The sequence below is a fragment of the Chrysemys picta genome, chromosome 1, assembly GCF_011386835.1.
Source record: "Chrysemys picta bellii isolate R12L10 chromosome 1, ASM1138683v2, whole genome shotgun sequence".
Taxonomy (NCBI): Eukaryota; Metazoa; Chordata; order Testudines; family Emydidae; genus Chrysemys; species Chrysemys picta.
Window position 1 is genome coordinate 149,984,001 of NC_088791.1, and position 18,845 is coordinate 150,002,845.

At 40.6% G+C, this 18,845-nt stretch overlaps 1 protein-coding gene and 1 long non-coding RNA gene across 3 annotated transcripts in view; both read right to left on the bottom strand.

The window, feature by feature from the left end:
• Positions 1-58: 58 nt before the first annotated feature.
• SLC22A15 (solute carrier family 22 member 15) overlaps positions 59-18,845 on the bottom strand; it is a 44,381-nt gene continuing 25,594 nt past the window's right edge. The window contains exons 9-12 of one of the 2 annotated variants that reach the window (XM_005292677.5): positions 16,944-17,064; positions 16,046-16,118; positions 11,871-11,996; positions 59-7,180 (exon numbers count right to left, since the gene is read on the bottom strand). In XM_005292677.5, coding sequence (XP_005292734.2) covers positions 7,094-7,180; positions 11,871-11,996; positions 16,046-16,118; positions 16,944-17,064 — 407 coding nt within the window. In that variant the 3' untranslated portion in view covers positions 59-7,093. Of the gene's footprint in view, positions 7,181-11,807; positions 11,997-16,045; positions 16,119-16,943; positions 17,065-18,845 lie in introns of both variants that reach the window. The other variant, XM_005292676.5, reaches the window with a different exon arrangement.
• LOC135976554 (uncharacterized) lies at positions 9,675-11,801 on the bottom strand. The gene is made up of 2 exons (XR_010593779.1): positions 11,240-11,801; positions 9,675-11,054 (listed from the first exon to the last, which is right to left on the bottom strand). It is a non-coding gene; the product is annotated as an uncharacterized LOC135976554 (long non-coding RNA).

The following is an 18,845-nucleotide window of genomic DNA, read 5'->3' on the forward strand; positions in this document are numbered from 1 at the left end:
AAAAAACAAAAAGGGCGTCAGGCAAGTAAAATCAGTACAATAAAATAGACTTGCAATGTTCCGGAACAGTTTATGTTTATTGAGAGAGAGCTTGTATTAGGGAAAGAAAAGGCACAAAATAAGTCACAAAGACATTTATATGAACTGTATGAGTCAGAGGCGGTTTCAGAGTTTTTACAAATCACCTAAAAGTTACCATGCCACAGCAGACAAATATCTACGAAATCTTAAAGATTAACATCTTAAAAATGCTCAAAAGATCACCCAGAAATAACTTACATCTCCCAGAATGTAAAGCATATCCCATATTGATTTCTGGCTAAATAGTGTTATTACCGAGACTTCCCCCCCCCCATTTTGGGAGTAAAGAAGCTGTAAAATGTGTAAAATTTTAATGGAGTCTTTTTTTTTTTAAAAAACAAATCTCACATTGCAAAAGGTTCCAAACTTGAACCAACTTGCTGGTTTTACCTTGCAGAGCTCCAGTGAATTATAGCAGCTATAGGTCAAACAATGTGCATTAAATACAGAAACAATCCAGACAGAAGAGGAGAGTCTTAGTTGTTCTGAATATTTTTACATTTGTTACAACAGTTTAGTCATCTGTGGCAAACACATCTTAAAAGGAGACGGACCCAGCACTTAGTCACACTGTATAAGTGAATGCTACCACTACAAAAGACATACATCAGGGAAACTAATGTTTTTAGGCTTGAACAAATGGTGACTTCTTGGTGTTCTTAAAAAACACCCACCAACCCCCAGGCTTTAACCGTACAGCTGTGAACTAGAAATGGCACTCAGAGGATGATCACAGAAGGACAACTTCGAAATTCAATAAATCCATGTATTTATGCTGAAAGGCCTTTATATGCAGTGCTCAAGAAGTTCAAATCAAGGATTAAAAATATATATACCCACACACTGCATAAAACAAACATCTAAAACTTTCTGCCTGGGTACATGGCCCAAGCAAAAACCCACCCCCCTCACCACCAGACATCTTTTTGCTTAACCCACAGCCTGACAAGCACTTCTGAATGTAGTATCAAATTCCATCGTGGTGTAAGCAGGTACAACTTCACTAAAGTCAATGGGAGTTATACCAGCACTGAACTTGGTCATATGATGTTGAAAAAACAGAGTTCATTCAAAATTCACTGTAAAAAACATTAAAGCCATAAGACCTTCCCCCTTTCAAGTTAATCAGTGGATCACCAGCAGCATACAAACAAGACAATGGAAAATATTTTTTCCCATAGTTTCCTAAAATCTCTTTAATGTAATATTCAGTACCAAATAAAGATTAATTGAAAGAGGTAGCTTAAAAAAATCCAATGTTACTAACTCAAGGAAGGAAAAGCTGCTACCATTAAGTACGCAGTGCAATAAAAATTTTCTTCATAAAGCAAAAAATATACCTGCACAAGGACTGCATCTCATTCAATCTTCAGCAATAACATGAAAAAAAGGTTTTGACTTCACTTTTCCTTGGAATTAAAGACTGACCATTTAGAGACTCACCTGAAATTCTAGGTGAAGAAAATAGGTTATTATTAGCATTTCCCTACGGTATTCTATTCTTCAGTATACTGTAAATTGTATTTTTAATCTGTGTTGACAATATCAAATGTTTCCATAAAGTTCTGCTCTTTTCAGATTATACACAGATGTTGGCTTCTTCCCACCTAAATACTTAGCAGCCTTTCAACTTTTATTGATCATTTAAAACCATTTAAGGCCAAAATCTGAGCAACACTTCATGAATTTAGAAGGCTTCATGGATACTGCACTGTTCAAATACAGCTGTTTAGTATTTCTGTAAATACAATCCATCCCAATTAGAATCAGAATTACGGATTACTATTATTGTCATACTTTATCTGGCTCCTGATTGACTATGAACAATACGAGCAGTAACAAAGTTGGCTATGAAGCAGTAATGTTTTGTTTTAGAGACTCATGCACCATTTGTAATTGAGGGGCAGATATACAAAGGGAACAGTGATTGGTCCAGACAGCCATGTTATATGTATCCACATAAAGGTGTAAATTATGCCACCTCATGGCTTTGCCCCATTCCATTGCTGGAGGTACAGAATCTCTTTACAATCTTTTGGAGACAGGAAGCAGCCAACTCCTGCTGTGCATTCCCTCAGTTATCCGCATTTTTGCTGGCATACATGCTACCACCCAGAATTTGAGTTTGTTTGTTTTTAAACTGTGTTCCAAAAGGAAACTGAACTCTCTTCTAGACATTTAATATTTAGCACTGCCCTCAAATATACCAGTTCTACCATCTACTTCATTCTAAAAAATTCCATGTGGCCTTCAATTATCATTTCATAAAAGTCTGATGAGTGAACTTACAAATTCTAGCAAGTGGTCTTATCTTGTTTATCCTGATCTTCAAGAGTGAGCTTTGATATTTACAATTAAAATAAGACCCTGCAGACTTGTGCATGATATACGAGACAGGCAACTCTTTCAAATTATGCAAATGCTATACTTTAATATTAAAAAACAATCTCTTTGGCTAATTACTGTCTCTGCAAGCAGTGAGAAGGGTTTCAGAAACAATGGTCATTAAAGTGCAAAGAGCACTAAGGCATGAACAAACAAAGGTAGTTCTCCCTTTCTGTCCTAAAGATCCATGGAGAAATGCTTGTAAATACTAGTTTTATCCGGTCACATGGAAGAATGCCAAATGAACACACAGAACTAGTTTTAGACATTGTTTCGTTCCAGCTTAGAAATCTGGAAACTGCTTAGACCAATTCCACAGAACTACTTATGTATAGCACCGGTCCAAACTGATTTGAGGACACTTAGAGCTCTAGCACTAGGGTCACTTCAAATGAATCAAAGTTAAACAAAAATCAATTCCCTATTTATATTTTCTTAATATTTTTCACTAGGTTTGCAATCAAAGCTATTTTAGGATGATTCAAGAAGCTATCAGTAGCAGAGAGGAGATAAAATTAAGTACATTTAGGCTGACTTTCAAGGTAACTTTTTAACGCATCTATTAGACTGGAATAGTCCTATCACATGGGTCATTTGAGGGTTACAGCAGATCGGAGTAGGCACTGGCAACTATCTGGTCATGAAGAATGCTGCACTGAATGCTAGAGGTGAATGAGCTACATCAAATTAGCCCTTTCCATATGATTTCTAAAATTAGAGATTTTTCCAATCTAAAAACCTTTCCTCCACTCTTTATACCCTACAATGAATTCATAGAGTACTGAGACTCAAACATTTACATGCATAGTCCTGCACTAGAAATAATTAACGTAAGAAGAGCTGTGCATAAAGACTTAGCTGGTCCACCTGGAGGTGTGCATGTACATGCTAACTTCCACCATACACTCCTGGTGTTGCCCACAGATTTAATACTGAAATACTGACATGAATCTATTACAGTTTTAAAATAAACTGGAGAAGCTAATGCCACAGCTTCCATAAGCAAATTCAAGACAGAAAAATGTTGACCAAGTCAACATGGTCTAGAAGTTAGAGCACATCCCCTGCCACACCCTGACAACAGAGTTGGGAAATGGTAAGAAGATGGGTCTGGCTGGAAGCAGTGCTGGCCTGAACTCTGCTGTGGGAAAGTCTCAATTCTCTCCAGTAGAGCCCCATAAAGAGTCACAGCTGAAAAACAACTTCTACAAAACAAGGAAATATAGGTAAGAGACTGACAGCTACCAACTTGGATTTAGTCTTATGTCTACACAGGACCAAGAACCCTGAATAGTGCAGATCATTTATGTAAAGTTAAGTTAGCAACAATGGAATAAACGCTCTCCCCATGCTTATTTTGTCAAACTTCAATCAAGAATTGCAAGGATTAAATCTGTCAGATCATCAGTGCTATTTTACTGTCACTAACAGTGATACTTTCCTTTTTGAACTGGTGTATACTCGACAGTTTCCCTGGGCAGATGTCCAATATGTGCTGCCCATACATGGGAAGAATTAGAATCAGGCCAGCATTGAACCATTAGACTATACTTGGAGGTAGGACAGCCATACAAATTTTGTGACTTGGGCCTCTAATTAAAACAGGCACTAGCTGCAGAGTTCAGAAGACCATGCATGAGATGTCAATCTGAAGAGTTCTGTTTAGCAATATTGGTCTGTCTAGATACAGTGTATGCTGCCCATACTTGCCATGGAATGCAGCCTCTGTGGGTATAAGGGTCTCCAAAAAAAGTGCAATTAATTTATTTCACATAAAAATTTCTTCATCCTTGGTTTTGCAATTATATGTATAAGAGCGCTTGTATGAAATGGAGGTAAATTTGACCGTAAATTAGGGACCATCACAAATTTTGACCATGATCCTACAAAGAAATCCACCCACCTGAACCACTGCAACCACATGGAGCAACAATGGAAAGTTACGTGGATGGATCCCTTTTCAGGTTTGGGACTTTTAGAAATCCATAATGTAGATAAAACCAAATACCCAACAAGGCCAAGAGCGCTAGTCAGTCTCACAAGGGAGTCCCTATTTCCACTGCTCAAAGCCAGAAAGAGGCAGTGATTCCACTGTGGAGATTGATCCCTTAAGAAATATAGGGTTTGTGACAGCATCAATATAGTTCCTAGGTACTGCAGCATTAACTTCAGCAAGAGCTATTGCACATTTAGAACCTTTGAGGAAAAAAATCATCAAGAGCCTAATGAAAAGAAAAAAACCTTCCTCCCATGTTCCTTATAATCCCCATATTTTAAAGTGTCAAATGTCAAACTAGAAAAAAAAAGCACAAAACACAAACTTAATTGTAACTCCAAGAACTCCACTCAGTCATTTCCCTATGTATAAATAAGGCTGAAAACATCCAGATTCATTTTAAAAAGTTCTATTAATTTTGCTATCACATCCACAAGAGCTGTGCAAGAGTCAAGAGAGACCAAAGTGTGGGCTGCTGGTCAAATATGTCCCACTGATGTCTACAATGCAGTCAGCAGTCCTCTTCATCTTCCAGCCTGAAGTGCTGCCTGCAGAGACTACTGAACCCCACTATAGCTCACCCTCGTGCTCATAGCCCAGTGTATCAATCTGTTCAGAACAAAATGGAGAACTGCATGCTATGGAACATGTAGTCTTTGTGGGCTTCCTCTCTGCACTGAAGATGAGGATGGCAGCATGACATTCAAGGCCGGCTCCAGCTTTTCTGCCACCCCAAGCGGCAAAAAAAAAAAAAAAAAAAAACCCATCGGCGGCAGCTCAATCGCGCCGCTTCATTCTTCGACGGCGGGCCCTTCACTCCCTCTCTTCCTCTTCGGTGGCAGCTCAAAGAGGAAGAGAGGGACTGAGGGATCTGCAGCTGAATTCCCGCCAAAGACCTGGAGGTGCCGCCCCTTTGTATTGGCCGCCCCAAGCACCTGCTTTGTTCGCTGGTGCCTGGAGCCGGCCCTGATGACATTCCACCTAAGTAACAGAGCTACAACTCTTGGGCTCCTCGAAAGTTGCCTATGCAGCTCTTGACTGGACAAAGTTTAGATAGCCTGCTGTAAGTTTCAGATCCGATCTTCTGCTGCCTTCTAGAATAACTGAGTTTTTTGCTCTGACTCTGGAATATGTTCAGTAAACACCCTTCTCCCCAATCATCTGATCCCTGTATTATTTTCTAATAGAATAACCAGCTACCTTTACACTTTTAATATGAAATTTGATCCCATAAACTTCAAAAAATGATATAGAAGAGCTAGGAGGATAGAGAGCTAGGAGTATAAAGTCAACACTAACCAGGAATATTGAATACATACCCAAAGGCCACATCTATTAGTTGGCAAAACTTCAACACTCAACATCCTTCTATTTCAGTATACTTTAAAAAAAGTTTAGTGTAAACAAAAGAATACAGTTCTCCCTCAGCAAGGTCAAGGGAAACTTCCAAAGAACTTTATCTATATATAGAAATTTAAATAAATACTCAAATCCTCTTGCAATGATCCCCAAGACACTAGCAGCAGCCTGGACAGGCAATTTCAGTACTCTGCACCACTGCAGATCTCATTTTTCTCCATAGCCACCATCATGGATAGCCACAATAATGCAAAACCTAGCTAAGTAAAATTACCTCCCATAAGACATTCACTATATACCATGGAAAAACAAGTCCTTCAGTTTACATGGCAAAGTGAGAAAAGATGAGAGGAACAAAATCAAACAGAATACGCAACAGAAATTCAGAGCTGTCCTGAGATTTACAGACTGTCATGACAAACCTGTGAGAGAAAGAACCAAAATAAAAGGAAAAAAGGAAGTTTTGAGAGGGGCGAGGCAGAGGAGACAGATGGGGGAAAAAGAGATCAGCAATAATGGGGATTTCTGTTTTATTTAAGTCCATCTGCCCTTTCCTATTAGTTGGTCCCTCCAACTTCTGATGGTTCCTCTAGCCATCCACCCTAGAACATCACTGAGTACAGCTATCTTTTGTTGGTGTTCCCTAACCACTTGAGGTATGAAATTCCATTCCAGTGAGCGGATGCAGAACTGGTAGAGAATCCATAGTTCATTCTTCCCAGTGTGCTGTAGATAACGTAAGAGAGGATTTCAGGAATTTGTTCCCATCATACTGGCCTGTAGTACCTTCTGTGTCCAGTTTAACTCTTTAGATTTCATCCATCTGAAGAAATCTAGTTGAAACCTTTCAAGTTTATGGATTTCAGCTGCTTCAAAATCAACATGAGCCCACCTTGAAGGAAAAATGTGAACACATGCAGCGGAAGTCTGTCTGCAAGTTGGATCAATTCTCAAGTTCAAGTTTCAGAAATACGTCAAATACCTCCCCAGCATCTTTGGCCTCAAACCTAGCCTGCAATCATAATTTTGAGCCACAAACATTTGAATGGTTCTCATGAGTAAGAAAAAAAAAAAAAAAAAAAATCCAGCAGTGGTCACCAGTCAAACCACTGTAATGCATCTGAACAGTACTCGAATTCATCTCCCAACGCTGGAAAGGCAGAGGCACTTGCCCTGTTATAATTCACCCACAGACGGTTCCAGTTTTATTCTTACGGGTGGATCTGGCTGGACAAGTTAAAAAAAAGGCATAAAAAGGAAAGCTTCCTCTTGTTACTTGATCATTTGGGTCTCTTCATCAGCATCATAGAATTCTTCATCTTCACTTTCACTCCCTGCAGAGCTATCTTTGTCTGCAGACTAGAAAAAAAATGAAAATTGTTAACACATTCAACAGTTAACGTTGAAAAAATGTACTTTTACAGCACCTTCAGAGCATCTCGAAGTGCTCTTTACAAATAGGAAGCATTACAACTCTACTGAGAGGTGGGGAGGATTTTGCCCATTTTATATAGGGGAAACTAAAATACAGAGAAATGAGACCTCCCAAGGTCAGTTCCTCTTGAATCTGAGGATTTTAGCTTCATACTTCTTGGAACCCTCTTAGAAAATGATGGGCTTTTATCCAACATGAACTCCTGTGCTCCCTTTAGCAGACTAAGGAGGTTGCATGCAGGACAAATGAACTGACTAGGATGGCTTGATCCGGCATTCTACCTTCTCGGCTCTCTGTGAGCTGCGGGGTTAAACATTATCTACTCTCTGTGATGTACTAGAAGCAGAGGCTCAGGCAGCAGAGTTTGGGGGCAAATGTCTACTCATGATAAATAAGGATGAAGAGGCATCTTCCTACACAAGCTTCGCCTTAAAAAAATAAAATAATAAGGCCATTTGCCAGGATTACCTGCCATGGAGATAAACAAACGAAGTTCAAACTGGCCAACAATATAAAAAGCCTAAACGCAGGCGAAGAGACACTCATGGGCCCAGAACGTTTATAGAACAAGCTACTAACTATTGGAAAAAACAAAACAGGAAAAAACTGATTGTGCCTGACACAAAGGGAAAGAGGCTCTGCAGGTGCTGAAACTGTTGGAAAGGGAGGAACTGTGGGACAAAAGGCTATTCTGTACTTTTGCATTCTACAATACTAGGGTGTGCCACATACATTCCTGCAAGCTATTTTCACTACTTGAAAAGTTTGTGGCTTGCGATCCAAGTCAGGTGACTATCTAGGGGCAGAGAAGGGAACTGCAGAGACAATTTGCTAAATGAGAGCTGAAGCTAGATCTCCTTACTCCAAATGCTGTACTTTGGCCACAAGATCATTCTTATCTTCCAAGCAAAGGAATTTTCCATACTTGCACTAATTACATATAAGAGGGGAACTGTTTTCTCCCCCAAAAAGCTTAAGAGTGGTGCAAGTGTGAAAATACACACATTTTAAATTTTGTTTGGCTAAACAACATTCTTTCAGACAGAGCATTTCCAGCAATAAGCACCTCTAACACCTTGGTAGGGAACTGTGCTCTGCACTGACTAAAAGAATGAGTGATAAGTTGTGAAAAAGAATAGAATCATAGGACTGGAAGGGACCTCGAGAGGTCATTTAGTCCAGTCCCCGGCACTCATGGCAGGACTAAGTATTATCTCCAGACCATCTCCAACCTGCTCTTAAAAACCTCCAATGATAGAGATTCCACAACCTCCCTAGGCAATTTATTCCAGTGCTTAATCACCATGGCAGTTAGGAAGTTTTTCCTAACGTCCAACGTAAACCGCCCTTGCTGCAATTTAAGCCCATTGCTTCTTGTCCTATCCTCAGAGGTTAAAAAGAACAATTTTTCTCCCTCCTCCTTGTAACAACCTTTTATGTACTAGAAAACTGTTTATGTCCCCTCTCAGTCTAAACAAACCCAATTTTTTCAATCTTCCCTCATAGGCCATGTTTTCTAGACCTTTAATCATTTTTGCTGTTCATCTCTGGACTGTCTCCAATTTGTCCACATCTTTCCTGAAATGTGGCGCCCAGAACTGGACACAATACTCCAGCTGAGGTCTAATCAGCGCAGAGTAGAGCGGAAGAATTACTTCTCGTGTCTTGCTTACGACACGCCTGCTAATACATCCCAGAACGCTGTTCACTTTTTTTGCCACAGTAGTACATTAACGACTCATAGTTAGCTTGTGGTCCACTAGGACCCCCAGATCTCTTTCCGCAGTACTCCTTCCTAGGCAGTCATTTCCCATTTTGCATGTGTGCAACTGATTGTTCCTTCCTAAGTGGAGGACTTTGCATATGTCCATTTACTTCAGACCATTTCTCCAGTTTTTCCAGATCATTTTGAATTTTAATCCTATCCTCTAAAGCACTTGCAACCCCTCCCAGCTTGGTATCATCCGCAAACTTTACAAAGGGTACTCTCTATGCCATTATCTAAATAATTGATGAAGATATTGAACAGAACCAGACCCAGAGCTGATCCCTGCGGGACCCCACTCATTATGCCCTTCCAGCCTGACTGTGAACCACTGATAACTACTCCCTGGGAACGGTTTTCCAACCAGTTATGCACTCACCTTATAGTAGCTCCATCTAGGTTGGATTTCCCTAGTTTATTTATGACAAAAATCACAAATATCACTTCCTAAAATATCCTTTACTTGGATGAGACATGCAGGGAAAGCAACGGACCCAGCCCAATCCTGTTCAGCTTGCAAAATCTGTCTTTCATATTGTCTAAAGTGCTTTCGAACCTAATAAACAAAGCACCCCTGCAACAAAGCCCTCTGGGATAGAAGGCAGCCACCAACCTGTGCGTTACAGTTTTATAATATCACAATGATTTATGGGTCTTCCTTAGCATGGAGAATTATCACACTCAGTGTATGTAACTTACAGACCTTTAAGCCCACAAAGCAACTGCTCCAAGAGAAGAGGGGAAACATTAACATATGTATTGGCATAGAATCACACAAGTCTTCTTACTTTGCCCAACCCAGACTAACAACATTGGACGCAGTCAGATTTTCTCCACAAATCTTTGAGCACAGTGGGAGATTATCCAAACATTTCAGCTCTTATGGATCATATAAAGTGGCTACACCCAGTCTTTTTCTATAATTAAGGGATTTGCCAGTATAGTTGTACCAGCAAATCCTCTGAGTATAGAAGCAGTTTATACCAGCAAAAGAGTTGGTATAAACTGCATCTATACCAGGAGGGCGTAAAAAAGCAATTCCAGCAAAATGGCTTTGATGGTATAACGGGGGTATAACGCTATACTGATGATGCAACACTAGGGCTTTTGCTAACACAGCTAAGTCAGAAAAAAATTACTCCACTAATCAAGTCTACGATTCTATGACATAGATATGTTGGCAAAATTTAAATGTACACTAGACATCAGTGGGTATCCAGCAGAACAACGTGTTAAAGGCAAAGGTAGAAATTCAGAGGAATTCTGAACAGTTTGAGTAGTAATAACGGTCAATGAAGGGATATTTTTGCATTCCCAAAATCATTCCAGAAGAGCTGGGCTGTCCAAGGTGAATGTCATATTCCTGAGTGCAGTTAGAGGGACGTATGCCACTTTGAAGAGACAATGTATGCTGTGTTGAAGGTGGTCAGAAACGACAATGGATTCCACAAGAGAATCTCTGAATTAGTCATCCAGAAATCCTAATGCTCGTTATAAGTCTTATGGCAGCTCCACTAGGCCTTTCTATCACCTTTATCAGACAGGGTTAATGTTTAACAGCTTTCAATTTTCCATATGTTTTATCTGTGATTGTCTTAAAAATGTATGTGTCAGAGGGCATCCCGGGTGTAACTTCACTGAAGTAGACAGCATCACTGCAGACATGAAACTGGCTCCTTTGTTTTATCTGGATTCATATCAGATGTATATCTGGGGAAGTGTGTTCCTGAAGACTTTGGGTATTTTTTCATTTCATTTAATGTGACAAGATGTACCCTTCTAGTGCTCCAAGTCAATCTATAATCTTTATAAACCCTACAATACTTACAGGTTTTGGACTAATGTTCAAAAACCTAAGATCCCTCCCCAAACTTAATCACTCTTTCCACTCTCATTTACTTCTCCCTCCCCAGGAGAAAAAAAATAGATGGAAGAACTCTCACACCTCAAGACATGACTGGAAGGTCAACAAAACCTGATGAATGAACAGAGGGAAGCAAACTCAGCAGTAAAGTAAACCTCACTGAAAATACCTTTCAGAGTAACAGCCGTGTTAGTCTGTATCCGCAAAAAGAAGAACAGGAGTACTTGTGGCACCTTAGAGACTAACAAATTTATTAGAGCATAAGCTTTCGTGGACTACAGCCCACTTCTTCGGATGCATATGCATATCTCTAAGGTGCCACAAGTACTCCTGTTCTTCTTTTTTTGAAAATACCTTGCCTCCAAGTCTCCTCATTATTAAGCCTCGGAGTTGTTAGATCATGCATCTCAACTAATCTCAGCTACTATGTCAAGTGTGAGGCAGACATCAGAGTTAACCAGGTTCTAACCAATTTAAGGCTTTATATGGTAGAACCAACACCTTAAATTGCATCCAAAAACAAAGTGGAAGCCTGCACAGATTATATAATACAGGCACAACCCTCCCTCACAAACTAGCTGCTGCATCCTTTTTGAAAGGTCTTACAGACCAGCCTTGCACGACCCATGCTGCAGAGGTGACAGAGGCAGAGATCACTGTGTTAGGGTCCGTTACCCTAAAAGAAAAAGTTGTAACTTTCTCACCAAGCATAGCTTGAAGGGATGAGTTGACCTAGCTAGGATCTGAGCCTGCACTTGCAGAGAGTATTTCAAATATGATGGTAAGATCACTAAACTATCCCCTATGTCCCCCTGGGGCCTGTCATCCACAGACTAAGCACCATCTAGTTTGGCACTTCTAAAGTTGACAGCTGTAATCAACGCACTACAATGATAGAGAAGTATTAAGAAAAATGATGTACCCGGGAGCCACCTAGTGCTTGCAATGACATAGCTTCATCCCCCAGTCTCCAGTATGAGCACACCTGCAAGTCCGATATCGTCTCTAGCAAAGGGCAGTTTAGTGTTTCTGGCAATAACAAACTCAGGAACCCCGACAACAGGCCAGTCACTCCAAACACGATGTATGGAAGAGACCACTGCACAGATTTCTGGAAATTAAGAGCAGAGATAGTTAAGGAAAGAACCAATATATGGCATTTTACATATTCAAGCACTTAATTTTCAGCCACCCTGTGAGGTAGGTATTGTGACACTACACCCCATATTCTTCATAGAGATATTATTATATAATAATGGCATAACCATGATGTATTTTATGCAAGAAAGGTCATGTGATATCATTTAAAAGATTATGATTTACTGAATAGATTATAATATTTGTATTCATGTATCATTTTGGCATCTGAAGTTAGGAATATTGTTTATGCATCTATTACAAATGGGTTTACACCTGGGGAACGCCCACTAGGCAGAATGCACTCAGCCTAGATGGCTGGCTGGGAAGGGCCATTATGGAGAACAATAGGTGGTATAAGAAGCTAATCTCCCACCAGGGAGCCTTCCTGAGGATGCTACAAACAGCCTCTGAGTCATGGATGCTGTGAGCCTACAAAGACATGTGACCAAGTCACCTGGTACTGGACTCCATCTTGGAATACTAGTGTTTTTCCACTGACCAGGCATGGGAACCAATCTTGGAGACAACAGGTTCCCGCCATATGCAAAAGCTATTTAAGGCAGGAGAGTGACATCATCAGGGTTCTTCGCTGACTCCCCACCCAAAGGATCAGAGGGGTAGCCGTGTTAGTCTGAATCTGTAAAAAGCAACAGGTGCCACAGGACCCTCTGTTGCTTTCCACCCAAAAGAGACACTTGGAAACACCTGAGAAACAAGGACTGGACTAGGAGAGAAGGGTTGGACCCAGGCTAGAGGGATTTCTAGCCTGTGAAAGGAATACCTGGGGTTTTTAAGCTGAAAGCAGAGACAGCTGGCCCCTTAAGAATCTCTGCAAACCGCCTGAATCAACAATTAGGGTGAGAATTTGCTACTCATATCCAATCTCTTTAGTATATTAAGCTTTGCTTTGATCTGTTTGCTATCCCTTATAATCACTTAAAATCTATCTTTTGTAGTTAATAAACTTATATTTGCTTGGTCTAAAACCAGTGTGTGAGAGTCATAACCAGGGGGGCAGAAGCTGTGTATATTCCTCTCCACATTGAGGGAGGGGGCGAATTTCATGAGCTTACGCTGTACAGTTCCCTGTGCAGCACAAGATGTTATAATTTTGGGTTTACCGTCCAGAGGGGGTGTGTGCAGTTGAGTAATTGGGCAGTTCCTTAGCTGAAGCCTTCCCATGCAGAACTGAGCACAGCATCTGTATGTTTCTGCAGCTGGGTGTGTCCCTACCTGTATGTGTGCCAGTGAAGGGGCAGACTGAAGCTTGGAAGAGGGCTTGACAGGCTGGTGACAGCAGTACAGTGTAAAGGGAACCCAGGCTGATGGGTCAGGTGGGCTCAATGGCACCCCAGTCCCAGGTAGCAGCCCAGGGGGAACCCATCACAGGTATGATACATAAGGCTGCGTATCTGTCACAGAGGTCATGGAAGTCACAGATTCCGTGACTTCTGCAGCAGTCGGTGCTGGCTAAGGAGCTACCCGAGCTGGGCAGCCTCTAGGCCAATAGCAGCAGTTTGGGTGTGTGGGAGGGGGCTATGGGCTAGGGGATGCGCTTGCCTCAGGGGTGGGGCGGCTCCCCGGCTGCCACTAGCATAGGCAGAGGAGGGGTCAGGAGGCTCCGTGCGCTGCCTGCGCCCGCAGGCCCCGCCCCCACAGCTCCCATTGGCTGAGTTTCTCAGCCAATGGGAGCTGCACCTACGGAGCCAGCGCCTGTGGCGGGAACAGCGATTGGAGCCCCATGGCCGGAGTGTCGGGGACATGCGGGGCCCGGTAGGGAGCGTGCGAGCCCTGCCAATCCCCCCCAAGCAACATGGCTTCCCCCCAGCACCAGCGGGAGCCCCAGGCCACGTGCCCCTCCCCTCCCCCAAGCACCCCCTCTCCCCCAAGTTTTAGTTAGGGGTATATAGTAAAAATCATGGACAGGTCATGGGCCGTGAATTTTTGTTTACTACCCGTGACCTGTCCATGACTTTTACTAAAAATACATGTGACTAAAATGTAGCCTTAATGATACATAAAGATTGGAACAGAAGATTTCAGAAATGCTTGGAACCAATCTTATCAATACCTCTGGATCCACAGGTTTTGGAAGGAAAATTTTAAATAAGTGCCTGCTAAATTCATGCATTCAAGCTCTTGACTATGAAATTTTGACACAGATGCTGATTTGTGCACACAAATTGAGAAGATGTCAAATGCAAAACCAAGTTTGGGGAAGCAAAAGTGTGTGTTGCCTAAAATGGAACTCCAGAAATTTGAATGTACAGTTTCAGGCAAATTGAGAAGCCAGGCAAGTTCATTTTGAAAATTTAATGCGACTGTTAATTGGTTTTTTTTATTTTAAGTCTTTCACTCACTTTCAATTGTGAAAAAATTCTAAATCAAGAATAGGAAAAGTTAACACAATATTAGACTATGACCAGGCATAAAGGCACAATGTTTTATCACCAATACATACAACCTCATAACTTTCTCTCCCAACAAAAATACAAACCTTATTTACAAATGTGTTGGGGGAACTCCCAAAACAAACAAGTTTTTTCCCCAATTCAACATTTATTTGTTCCCATGTTTACACAAAGCTGACATATGTTTAAGTGTGATGAAGTCTCAAATTGATTATTTGTTTAAGATCGTTTGTTCAGATTCTCTGCAATGCCAAGTTCCTGTCGGACACAACAGAATGGAGTGCCCCCATATCCTCACCTGATCACCACCACCCATGTCAGGGAGCCTGTGACACTTCCTCAGGCAGATCTGCACTGGCCTGAGCTTATCCTGGAGTAGGGTAGGGGCTGCTAGTCTACACCAGCTATCAATTAAAACAACAAGGAGTCTGGTGGCACCTTAAAGACTAACAGATTTATTTGGGCATAAGCTTTCGTGAGTAAAAACCTCACTTCTTCGGATGCATAGAGTATGCATCCGAAGAAGTGAGGTTTTTACTCACGAAAGCTTATGCCCAAATAAATCTGTTAGTCTTTAAGGTGCCACCAGACTCCTTGTTGTTTTTGTAGATACAGACTAACACGGCTACCCCCTGATACTTGACAGCTATCAATTGACTCCTAAAGGCCAGATAGTCAGAATACCCTCAACATGCCCTGCCTTCCTGATAGACGCCTTTGCCTGAGTCAGGTAGGAGGGGATGCAGAAGCAAGAAAGCTCCACCCTACAAAGGGAATTTTCACTTGGTCAGAGTTGACAATTTCCAGTTCCTTTCTGCCATGAGAAAATCTGGCCATTTATTTTTATACGAGTACCTCAGGTCACTATACCATACATAATATATGTAATTCCCCAGACCCTGATTTCTCATTCTGTTCAGAGCCTCTTGCGAGATTCAGGCTCAGGGATTTTAAGTATCTCAGGTCTCTCTACATGAATATCCACATCTAGAGACATGACACTTAGCTATGAATTTTAATTTGCATGTATCTAGTGAGAGCGAAGCCAGTTGAGGCTGCCTCTCTCTTCTCCATTAAGATATTAAGGTTAAAACACAAACCTCACATTTCAAGGAATAAATTGATCATATCATTCCTTCCCTTTCCCCTATCCATTTCCAGAACTACACGTTTGTTGAGGCAATTTATATGAAGGGATTCATCTCTAGCATTAGAGAGAGAGGGGATCATAACTACTAAAGAGTACAACAGTCTCATCTGATATGGTAAATCCTACACACCAGCTTAGGTTTTAACTTTGCCTACCCAGGATTTTAGGAGAGGCTCACCACCATAGTATCTGAGCATCTGAAAGTTCATGAAATCCTTACATGGATAAAACACAGACTGAAACAAACAGTGGGAGTTTTGCCTACATAAGGGCTACATCCTGCTGTCCTTCACCATGTATGGAGAAGCATGATACTATATTGACATATCCTCCATGTTGATTATATTTTACAGCTCTTGAATCATACACAGTTTGTCCTATTTCCCCCATCCATGCAAACATCTGATACATCAATCAGAGCTAAGCAAGATAGAAATAAAAATATAAGTGCAGACAAACCAGTGAAGGGATGAAGGGAGCAATAATCCCACCAACCCGGGAAAACATGGAGCAGGAACCCATTCCAACATTCCTAAAGAAAAATACAGGTATTAATCAATGGTATTTGCAGGAGAGGAATTAAGGAATTTTTAAAAGATGTCAGCAATAAGAAAATTCTTGGTCATTGTACTATGCCTATGACAAAGTTTGTTGGCAAGGGAGGTATTGGAATGCTGTTAAAAGCATTCCAGTAGTGGAACTGTAACCAGTGCTGAAGAACAGAGACCCTCATTCACAAACAGAATTTCAGGCATTAGTGTAGCTGCCACAGTAGAGACAAAATCACTGTAAACTGTGATTTGGACTAGTGCACATTAACCTTTCTTGAAATTGGGGATAAATGGCACTAATCCAAATCACACCCATATCAGATTTGTGTGTTTACACTACAGGTGTGCTGGTACTAGCTAGACTGGCTGGCTGGCTACCAATGGCTGTACCTGGGGGAACCGCCAGTACAAAGTGCATCTATATGCTACATTCATCTGTCCACTCTCCTACAAAGAGTATGTGGCTCCACTACTCCCTAGTAGATCAAATGTCAGAGCTGCTCAAGTATATTTGTGAATGACCAAGTTGCTCTAAACAATTGCAGCCTCCTGAAGGTATAAGCCTCAACATCACTGGCTACACTAGCATGAATACTTAATGGAGTTGTCTTATGTTTACATAGCAGCTAGAGGATTTCAGGTGCTACTGCTATAAGGCCCTATAAAGGAAAAACTTGTGTGGTTAGTCAATTAAAGGAAAGTCTCTATGAGAAGGTGCTGTTAACAGGACAAAAATAAAAGTGGAAGTAATAAGGATTAGAGAGATGGGCAAGAGAAACCACCACCACAAAGTGAATTCAGATTACCTGATCACTGTAGGATAAAGCTCTGACGTGTAGATATAAACAATGTTAAATGCTGCACTGATTGTCAGTTTCCCCAGTAAAGACAAAGAACGGCTGTTCACAACTGCAAACACTCCTGTGGCTGATAAAGAAAATGTGACCTTTGTAAGGATCCATAGCATACAGAAATGTCCTTTAGTAATCACTTCAGTTACAAATTGAATGAAAGGGAATGTGATGAAGAGTTTGTTATGCTGACCATATCTGTCAGAGGTGCATACATTGATTATATGTGGCTTCAGTAGGGCTCTCAAAGCTCAAGAGAATTCAAGAAATCCATCCTTCGGGCAGCAGTAGCAAAAAAGTCACCTATCTGATTTTGTAAGATGTGGAGGGAAAATGCACCCATTTTCTTTAGCTGTACAGTTAGATTGTATAAAGAGGAAAAACTTCTTCCTTTGAACACCCTGTGAAATGTATTTTAGAATTAAGTTTTACATTGAAAAGAGACTTTCATATCTGGCCTACAATTTTTTGGTTGGAAGGGGGGAGGAGGAGGGAGAATAATTTAACATCTAATGTCAGTCCAGGTGTTTCCCTTTAAATTAAGAAATCCAGTAGAAATAGTTTGTTTAAATGACTACAGTCCCCAGCACCACAGCATGAGAGCCAGAAAAAAGCAAAGAAGTCAGTTTGTCTCACTGATCAAATTATGAAAAACAGTGAAGTTCAATTTTTTACTTAAATTCTGTTTTTAAATTGTTATAATAGGCATTAGAAGTAAAAGATAAGGCGACTGGTTTGAAAATTTTTATGACAATTTCTAAACATTTTCTGGATGTACTGTTGGGGTAACAACAATAAATGCTGAAGAGTAGCATTTGTACTATTGGTAAGCTGGTGGAAAGAACAACAGAAAATTTTTCAAAAGTGCTTAAGTGACTTAGTATCTAGGTGACTTTCAGTGGGACTTTGGTTCCTATGTGATGGGTGATCTAAAATTGCCTCATTAGAAAAAAGATGGGAACTGCCATATAGGATCAGACCAGTGGTCCACCTAGCCCAGTATCCTGTTTGACAGTGGCCAGTACCAGATGCTTCAGAGGAAAGTGTTAAAATCCTATATAAAGGATAATGACAAAAAATAACCTGTTTCTATTTCAGCCCAGGCAGTTAGTGATTGACTTATACCCTGAAATTTGAGTTCTACCCCTTTAAAATAAACAATTATATTCACCACCGTCTAGTGTAACTATAGGTGTTCATCCATTTAAATGTTTAATCCTTTTAAAAATCCTGCTAGGTTCAACGGTCTAAAGACTTTTGAGGCCCTCTCATAACTAGTACTATGTAAGTACAAGTATGAAGTATCATTAATTTTATGTGCCTTGCTTTGAAAGGAAGAAGTCTTTTCTCTTACTAACATTTTCTGTTTCCGTATCTGTGTACAACAGTTGAAAAACAAGCTAGCACTGGACCTTTATATGGTTTCCTGAAATAAATTAAAATTTAGGGCTGTCGATTAATTGCAGTTAACTCACGCAATTAGCTCAAAAAAATTAATGGTGATTAAAAAAATTAATCACGATTAATCGCACTGTTAAACAGAATACCAATTGAAATGTATTAAATATTTTGTGTTTTTCTACATTTTCAAATATATTGATTTCTATTGCAACAGTATACAGCGCTCACTTTATTATTTTTATTACAAATATTTGCACTATAAAAATGATAAACAAAAGAAATAGTATGTTTCAATTCACTTCATACAAGTACCGTCGTGCAATCTCTTTATCGTGAAAGTGTAACTTACAAATGTAGAATTATGTACAAAAAATAACTGCATTCCAGCTAGGGAGCAGGCTCAGGGTGGCGCTTACCTCAAGCAGCTCTCGGAAGCAGCAGCATGTCTCCCCCTCT